Raw genomic sequence first — 10,009 nt, 5'->3', positions numbered from 1 at the left:
TCCGAGGCTGAATGTCCTGGACCACTGAAGTGTTCCCCAACTGGGAGGGAACCCTCCTGTCTGTTGGTTGTTGTGCGGTGCCCATTCATCCGTTGTCGTAGCCTTTGCTTGATTTCCCCAATGTACCATGCCTCCGGGCATCCTTGCCTGCAACGTAAAAGGGTTTTGTGATTTACACATGAAAGGAGTGAAACTATCACTGTATTCTAACAGATGAAAGGCTTAACAGACAATCAATTTTTCAATGTATAATTTCAGTTACATCCACACTGCAAATTTTTGCTATAAATTCTGTGTTACGATCAAGCCCTCCACAATCACCTGATGAAGGAGCGTCGCTCCGAAAGCTAGTGTGCTTCCAATTAAACCTGTTGGACTATAACCTGGGGTTGTGTGATTTTTAACTTTTTACACCCCAGTCCAACACCGACATCTCCAAATCATGCATACTTAAGGTACTTTGCCTTCTCATATCATTTTTTGATGTAGGCATGGTGCCAAAACAAAAAATAACACCATGCTTAGGTTATAAATTTAATTAGGTTTTTAAGCAGGTTTTCTGGACCTCAATTTCTAGATTTGGTAAGCAAAGTTATTCTCAGCATACTTTAATTTTAGCTACACTGGCAAGAAAGCCAGGGGGAAATACGAAAAATTTAAATTTAGACTTTCACTGCACCGTTGAAAGGTGTACCGTGGGAGACCTTTCACAAGATCAAAGGATTCATCATTTGAAAGCAATTTAGGAAGATCAACAGTAGTGTTATGTTAATTAGATGATGTACACACTGTACATTTAGAATTCTAATGAACATCTTTAAAGCAGTTGTATTATATGACATACAATTGCAATTATCCTATTCCTGCACAGTGATAAGTAGAATTATGACCACCTAACATTGTTGTTCCAAATTTGCCAACAAGCTGTGGCAATACTAAATATAGAGTCTTGGGTCATACAACATGGAAATGTGGACCCTTTGTTCCACGTTGACCATTGATTTGCTGAAGAAAATTGACAGTGAGTAAAATGCTTGGTAAGGGAAAAGACAAACAATATTTTATATAAAAGCTCCCAACCCCAGGGCAGTACAAACAATTTAGAGCCAGTCTATAATTTTTGAGATATTGCCATAACTGGAAATCATGTAAGCAAATGCACATACACACTCTCCAACAGTAGAGGTATAGATTTGGCACACGCCCATTGTTCTCTTTACTCTTGTAATGGGATACAAGCACCACTGGCAAGGCCTACATTTGTCATCTACCAAATAACTTGCTAGGCATTACAGGCAGCAGTTCAGTCAACCACATTGGTATGGGTTTGGAGTCAGACTGGGCAAAGTTGACAGATACCTTTCCCCAAGAGACGTCAGTGAACCAACCAGATTTTCTTTTTTAAAACAGCTGTCTTTGGTCACCACTTCTGAGACTAGCTTTTTTAATTCCAGATTTTATTGTTTGAAGTTAAACTCAACCACCTGCCCTTGTGGAGATTATTCAAAATCTATCCCACCTTTAGCATGGTAAATTTGGAAAGCAAAATTGTTTACTGTTTTATGGGTGACAGACAGAACTACGTTCCAAAAGCAACTGACTGGGTGACGTATGTTAAATTTAAAAGCAGGGTAGTTGGTCATACAGACGCTGGGAGACTGTAAAATCATCTAATCAACTTCCCTAGCTGTAAACAATATGGCAGGATAAAACACAGGTGCAAAAGTTATCCCTGCAAGAAAGCTGAATGTCAAATTCACAAGCAGAAAGGAACATTCCAAGTTATTTGTTGCAGAAAGATGCCAAAGGGTTATTCTTCCTATGACAGCACTAACAAGCTGTTGCTCAGGAACAGTCCACAAACCCAACAGATCCACTGGAATCTGCACAAATCTTGTACAGCTGAACAAAGTGAAATTATTCCTGGACTTTGAGAGGATAAGAGTTTAGGAAAAATGAATGAATTCAGTCTTCAGATGCAAAAAAAAAGTGTATTTTTTGGGCAACTATCTTATGAAGAGTCTAAACTGCTAATAGCCTTAATTACAAGGTTGAGAGGGTTTATTTCTACAGACTATCCTTCAGCACATCAACCCATTGAGACCGCATTGCCAAACTACTTACACTAGTTCCATTTCCCCATTTGAATGTCATGACACATCAAGTATTCAGCCAAGTATTTTTTTTAAAGACTTGAGGTTACTTGCCTTAACTAGCCTCCCAGGCAGTTCATTCCACCACCCTCTAGGTGGTTAGTTTTCTCATTAAATCCCCTCTGAACCTCCTGCTTGAGACTTTAAAAAAAAAGTGTGGCTCCTGATTTTCTTAACCCTTCAAGTAAGGGAAGCAGTGGTTTTCTGTCCACGCTCTTCATGCTGTTCAATCTTTTATACTTTAAAGGATATTCCGTCCCCCCCCCCCACACAGTTGGTGTTCACGTATCCTCGTGGCTAGTTTTCTGCCTGTTTGTCCAATGTCATTTACAAAATACTGTGCAAGGACTATAACAAACACTACATTGGACAAACAGGCAGAAAGCTACCACCAGGATACATGAACACCAACTAGCCACAAAAAGGCATGACCGTCTCTCACTAGTATCCTAACACACAGATGAGGAAGGACACCACTTCGACTGGGACAACACATCCATCCTATGATGAGCCAAGCAAAGACACGCACAAGAATTCCTAGAAGCATGGCATTCTAACCAGAACTCTGTCAACAAACAATTCGAGTTAGACCCCATCTACCACCCCCTGAGTTAAGGAACAGGAAGTGACCACCACAGGAAATGACATCACAATCCAAAGAAACCCAAACATATAAATAGAAAGCAGGAATTATCAGCAGTGCTTCGCCTGAGGCCCACTGAAGATGTTACCTAGTAGGATGATGAAACGTCTGGAAATGAACCTTCCAGCTCAGCAAGCAAACCTTTCAAAGTGATCCAATTTTTCTCCTTAAGTATTACTTAACAAGCTCTCCTAATTTATTTGCTTTTGTTTTCTTATTTAATCACATTTAGCTCTTAATTATAGACCTAGGTCCTGATCCTCTATATTCCAGACTAAACTAATGTTAAACCTTGTTCATCTGTGGTCACTAGACCCAAGTGGTGCAATAAGTTCAAGTTTGTGTAGTTTGTTCGAGATCACTTGAATACTACGTCAAAAATTAGTACTCTCTCTTGTGGCTTCTCAAGTTTTACAAAAATAATGCTATCCAACTCAAAACAACTACAGCTTTTCCCAGTTTACATTTGATTTACTGAAGTCTTCCATCAAAATATCTTCTGTTCTCATATATTGTTATCTGTTCATAGGAAATTTTGCTCCTCCTTATGCAACATTTCCCCATTATTTTTTTTGGCATTGATGTCTACCTGGAATGCTGCACTTGGTCTTTCAGATTCTGCCAAATTAAATTAACTAATAAAGGTGCACTCTCTCTATACATTTAAACATGATCATTTTGATCCAATGGATTTAGCCACGTTTCTGATATTTACACATCATGATGTGTAGCAGATGTACATACTGCTACAAACAGCCTCCATCAGTTCTTGTGTCTTAATTAGCAATACTTATAGCATTCCCTTTTGTACATTGTATTATGAAATTACCTTTCATGGTTCCTCATATTTGGCCAATCCTGGTGTTGGGTCTAAACCTCCCTTTTTGACTATCTGTATCTATATTATAATGTTGACTATTTTATTTCTTATTCTGTTTCATCTGGGATCCCGTTGCCTATCTCCTTTTGCTATCCCCACCCAGCTCTGAACTGTCAAAATGAGCTTTATTTATTTAAAAAATAGGGTTTATCAACAGCTCTTGCAATTACTTTTGACCTCCCTCACCATTACTGTTCGATAAAGTAATTTAATTTGAAAGGATTCCAAGTTAATTATAAAAGTAACAATGTTGTTCTCAGATCATAAAGCCAGTCACGTAGCTTAACTAATTTCTTTCATGAACTTTCCCAACTTCCTTGCTACCAATGAATATTTTTGTTTCAGAGCCAATCCACAAATGTGGCTACCATTTCAACTTTACAGTCAATTCAGTCCCATACATATTATTTTACCTACTCAATTGTACTTACCTGCCAAAGCCAAAATACTTGATTTTGTAAAAGTCAGCTTGAAGATCTAATACATCTTTCATAAAGATGGAATCAAAGATTAGGATCACCACAAATATTACTGGCAATATATTTACTTTGACACATCAATAGCTGTAAGTAGAGATCCTGGTTCACAAGTAAAGCACCTTTGTTTATGTGCTGCACTTTACAAAACTGTTTGGATTGAATGACTGAAGATTTCAAGTGCACTGTGCTTGCAAAGTAGCATTCCTCTCCAGCCTGTAGGAATAGGACTGCTTGAAGACTATAATCAGTCCTTGTAACTGGAGATTCTTCCTTGAGGGGCCAGGAACATTAAGCATAAAATACAGTAAACAGCACATCTTAAAATGAATCACTAAATGTACAGCAAGTGTTTAAATTGAATACTTACCACTAACAGCTTTCTCATAATTTTTGCCCAAATTTACAAGATTCCGTAATCCTGGATTAAATTGTTCCATTACAGTCTGAAGAAAAACCAAAAAGAAATCAAGGAAGAAATTAATGGCATTGCTTTCACCATTATAAGATAAAATTATTTGAAATGTTACACAAGATTATTTGCATGACTTTGATTATGATGAATTTGAATCAGAGGAAGAGATATAAATAGAAACCAGAAGGTGAAATGACCCATAAACATATGAAAATGTGAATAAGACTGCACACCTGTATTTCAGCTGTAAGCACAGATGATGATTTGCAGTTTTATTTGAGCTGATAGACAGAACTAGCTCACTGTTTTGGATTACCAAAAATGCTACATAACAATTGTTTGGTGACTAAATACTTACTGCATTAATGAAGGTACCTTCATTACAGCAATCTCCAACCACTTAGCACATCATGTCAACAATTTTAATCCTTAAAAACAGAAATTGCAGAAAAAGGTCAGCTGGTCTGGCAGCATCTATGCAGACAAATCAGAGTTAACATTTCTGGAAAGGGGTCCCTGGACCTAAAACTTTAACTCTGATTTCTCTCCATAGATGCTGCAAAACCTGATGAGATTTTCCAGCAATTTTCGTTTTGGTTTCCAATTTCTAACATCTGCAATTCTTTCAGTTTTAATTTTAATCCTTCACCATCCAAAAACAAAACTAGATAAAGTGAGGAAACCTACAAGCCTATGGTGCTTACAATGAAAGTATACCACTTTATATACTTATTAGCTTCTCAATTAATTCTATCAGGACTTCAAAGTTATTTTATAGGATCCTGGTTGTAAGAAATGCAAGACAAACAAAATTGTATTTTTTTTCCAATGATTCTGTCTCCAACTTTTGGATATCCAAAGAACCTTCATCTCAGAACTTTTAAGCACTTTCTAGCAAAGATATTAGCCACTCTTACAGACTGTCAGCAATGCCATTTAGTCAAAACAAAAAATCAACTGATAACACCAATCACTATGATTCTCCATATTTGTTTTGCTTATCAATTTTCTTGGGCAATCTACTTGAAGAACTTTCTGTGCTATTTCTTGAAATTAGGTTTGTTGAGAAATGGGACAAAAATCATTCCTCTGAACCAATCTGATTCTTCTATCATTGCTATTATCTAAGAAACATGAAGTCACATTGTTTTATTGTTTTACTCAAAGCAATCTGTCACAAAAAAATAGTAGACCCAAATCAAACCAAGCCTTTTAAAAAAAACTTACAACAAGTATACTTGATGTTTTCTAACAAACTTGTTCAGAGATATATTTTTACACAACTCAGGAACAGGTGGGACTTGAATCCAGGTGTGCTGGCTCAGAAGTAGGGACATTACCATTACACCACAAGAACCTTACAAGGGTACCATGTCCTGTGCTTCACTAATATCAGGCGTTAGCTATCTCTCATGAGTTGTCATTCTTCTTCCCAATTAAATCACAATTCCCAAATACTTATTAACACATAATATATAAACAATTAATAAATTACATCACAATTCAGCAGCTCCTGTAAATAGCTTCCTATAATATCTACTTTAATTATATCAGATAATTGCATTCTGGGTTAAACTACTTCTAACTGGGAAGTTACAGAAGTAGTTCAGGTCTACTCCTCATCAATTTGACATGCACCAACTGGTATCATTTCTCTATGTTAGATAACAATTTTCAATAAAATAGGTTTCCACAATGCCCCTTTGATATTACAGACAGCTTCAGTATGTTGTGTCAATACATTACATTCCACTATTTACAAAGCAGGCTGCTGACATCAAACCAGCTGATTGCAAAACTTCACCCCTACAATACATAATAATGGCAATAGGCAGATTGCCACGTCCTTGGAGAGATCATCTATGCCACATGTGTGACCCCTTTACAGATCAGGGCAGAATACAAAGACATGAAACATTGGAAAAAAAGACATACATAAAATATCAAAATCACATGGCGCCATTGTTTACTTTCCATCTTCCATAACAGAATGAGAAAAAAAAAAGGATCATAGAGTCAGAGTCATACAGAGGTACAGCACAGAAACAGACCCTTCGGTCCAACTCGTCCATGCCAACCAGATATCCCATCCCAATCTAGTCCCGCCTGCCAGCACCCAGCCCATATCCCTCCAAACTCTTCCTATTCATATACCCATCTAAATGTCTCTTAAATGTTGCAATTGTACCAGCCTACACCACTTCCACTGGCAGCTCATTCCATACACACCATCCTTTGTGTGAAAATGTTGTCCCTTAGGTCTCTTTTATATCTTTCTCCTCTCACCCGAAACCTACGCCCTCTAGTTCTGGACTCCCCACCACAGAGAAAAGATTTTGTCTATTTATCCTATCCATGCCCTTCATGATTTTATAAACCTCTATAAAGGTCATCCCTCAGCCTCCAACGCTCCAGGGAAAGCAGCCCTAGCCTATTCAACCTCTCCCTATAGCTCAAATCTTCCAACCTTGGCAACATCCTTGTAAATCTTTTCTGAACCCTTTCAAGTTTCACAACATCTTTCCGATAGGAAGGAGACCAGAATTGCACGCAATATTCCAAAAGTGGCCGAACCAATGTCCTGTACAGCCGCAACATGACCTCCCAATTCCTGTACTCAATACTCTGTCTAATAAAGGAAAGCACACCAAACGTCTTCTTCACTATCCTATCTACCTGTGACTCTACTTTCAAGGAGTATGAACATGCACACCAATGTCTCTTTATTCAGCAACACTCCCTACGATCTTACCATTAAGTGTACAAGTCCTGCTAAGATTTGTTGTCTCAAAATGCACCATCTCGCATTTGTCTAAATTAAACTCCATCTGCCACTCCTCAGCTCATTGGCCCATCTGATCAAGATCCCATTGTAATTGGAGGTAATCTTCTTCGCTGTCCACTACACCTCCAATTTTGGTGTCATCTGCAAACTTACTAACCATACTCTTCAGCTCACATCCAAATCATTCATATAAATGACAAAGTATTGGACCCAGCACCGATCCTTGTGGGACTCCACTGGTCAAGGTCTCCAATCTGAAAAACCACCCCCCCACCACCACCACCACCCCCTGTCTACCTTTGAGCCAGCTCTGTATCCAAATGGCTAATTCTCCCTGTATTCCATGAGATCTAACCTTGCTAACCAGTAACCCGTGGGAAACCTTGTTGAATACCTTACTGAAGTCCATATAGATCACATCTACCGCTCAGTCCTCATCAATCCTCTTTGTTACTTTTTCAAAAAAAACTCAATCAAGTTTGTGAGACATGATTTCCCTCACAGAAAGCCATGTTGACTATCCCTAATCAGTCCTTGCCTTTCCAAGGACCTGTACATCCTGTCCCTCAGGATTCCCTCCAGCAACGTGCCCAGCACCAATCTCAGGCTCACTGGTCCACAGTTCCCTGGCTTGTCCTTACCACCTTTCTTAAATAGTGGCATCATGTTAGCTAACCTCCAGTCTCCAGACTATCGATGATACAAATATCTCAGCAAGAGGCCCAGCAATCATTTCCCTCACTTCCCACAGAGTTCTAGGGTACACCTGGTCAAGTCCTGAAGATTTATCCACTTTTACGCATTTCAAGACATACAGCACTTCCTCCTCTATAATATGGACATTTTTCAAGATATCACCATCTATTTCCTCACATTCTATACCTTCCATGTCCTTTTCCACAGTAAACACTGATGCAAAATACCCATTTAGTATCGCCCCCATCTCCTGCAGCTCCACACAAAGGCCACCTTGCTGATCTATGAGGGGCCCTCTTCTTTCTCTAGTTACCCTTCTATCCTTAATGTATTTGTAAAAACCCTTTGGATTCTCCTTAACTCTATTTGAGTGATCTACCTAAACAGGTGACTTATTAAGCAAGGGGATTGTATTTCTCATTCTAAATAGACAATATAGGAAGTAAATTCACAAAGAAGCATTTCTGATTAGTTTGTGATCTTTACTTTGTCTAGATATGGTCTTTATTGACTTGTTACAGATTAATTTACAAGTCTTTATTTATTTCAAGTCTTTATTTATTTCATATAGGTTCTGCATACTGTAGAAAGCCTTTGGATGACTGACTTTAAACTGTAAAACTAGTGAACAATATAATTTCATTGTGATTTAGACAGTCAAAATACATTTCCTTGAGACAAAAACAAACAATTTCTTACAGAAAAATATGAATCTAAACATGCCCAAAATCTCAATTATGCTTTATTATACCCTGTAAAAGACTGCCCTCAATAAGTTATTAAATGCAAGGTAATAACCTCATCACCACCTTCCACATCACCACTCCCCCTCCCAAACCTTTTTACTGATTCTCTTCGTCTGCAGGGCACACCCAGCTTAAAAGCTGACTGAACAGGTAGGTGTAGTGCACTCCTTGCGGGACGGAAGATACTCAGCCATGGGGTGGTGACCTTTTACCAGTTTCTCCAACAGCAAAGAGAAAGCCATTGAGCAATCCTTGATGATTAACTAAGTAAGATTTATGCTTTACAGAGAGCACAGTAGCACTTTTCAGTGTGTGCGCCACCTTAAATCGTTATTGTTTTAAATACCTTACTGTGTCGATTACCGAAGTTGCCTTTAGTTATTAAGTGGTGGAGAAGTTCCAGTTGCAGACCCTCTCCCTCCCCCATGCCCCTCGCCTCACACACCTGGAAACACAAACTCCTGCTCCTGATACTGGTAAGACATGGCAGCGGCGTCCGCCAAAGTTCCTTTGAAAAGTAGATGTAACACTATTATTACGTTAAAAAGTAAAGTATTTTCCACTCTCCTCACCTTATAGGTGTTTTCCGTGAGTCTGTTGATATCCTCGGCTTTGCGAGACATGGTTCCCCCTGACAACAATACCCCTCAGAATGTTTTGAAAATTTTGCAGAAAAAAAATCCCGATAGTTTTCTATTTGTGAGGGGGTTCGTTTCTGACTTTATTTCCTTTCCTCTGTGGTTTGGTCTTTTTCCTCTTGAGGTAAATAGATTGCCGGCTCCAGCCACCGTCCCCTCTCCCGCTCGAGCTCCTGTCAAACTTCTACCCTGTTCTGTCCCAGTGACGTAACGGATCAAGCCCCACCTATGCATCTCACAGCGCAGGCGCCGTTCACCATTGGGCACCTCGCCCTCGATTCGCTCACTGCGCAGGCGTGTCCCTCCTCCTTGACGCGCCCACTACCTCGCGGCACCGGTGCATTTCTCGCGCCGTTGCGCACACCACTGCGCAGAGGTGCGTCCTCTCCCCAACTGCGCAGACGCATCTCTCCCTCGGCCCGCCCACAAACTCGCTGCGTAGACGTGTCTCCCGCTGCCGGACAGGTGCTCTCTGCGCAGGTGCTTAGTCCGACACATTTGCGCATGTGACAGTTGTGGTGTCAAGAGTTCTGTAAGGTTTGGAACTTGAATATAATATTACAGCATTGCAATTCTT

At 39.5% G+C, this 10,009-nt stretch overlaps 1 protein-coding gene across 1 annotated transcript in view; it reads right to left on the bottom strand.

Moving 5' to 3' along the window:
* The window catches only part of baiap2l1a (BAR/IMD domain containing adaptor protein 2 like 1a), a 150,041-nt gene extending 140,536 nt beyond the window's left edge, over nt 1-9,505 (bottom strand). The window contains exons 1-2 of the mRNA XM_043711357.1: nt 9,367-9,505; nt 4,523-4,598 (exon numbers count right to left, since the gene is read on the bottom strand). Of these exons, the coding sequence (XP_043567292.1) occupies nt 4,523-4,598; nt 9,367-9,417 (127 nt within the window). The 5' untranslated portion in view covers nt 9,418-9,505. The remainder of the gene's footprint in view (nt 1-4,522; nt 4,599-9,366) is intronic.
* Nucleotides 9,506-10,009: the final 504 nt, after the last annotated feature.

This window comes from Chiloscyllium plagiosum, chromosome 21 (genome assembly GCF_004010195.1).
Source record: "Chiloscyllium plagiosum isolate BGI_BamShark_2017 chromosome 21, ASM401019v2, whole genome shotgun sequence".
Classification (NCBI taxonomy): Eukaryota; Metazoa; Chordata; class Chondrichthyes; order Orectolobiformes; family Hemiscylliidae; genus Chiloscyllium; species Chiloscyllium plagiosum.
The sequence above is the reverse complement of the archived record's forward strand: the minus strand, read 5'-3'. Positions and strand labels throughout refer to the sequence as shown.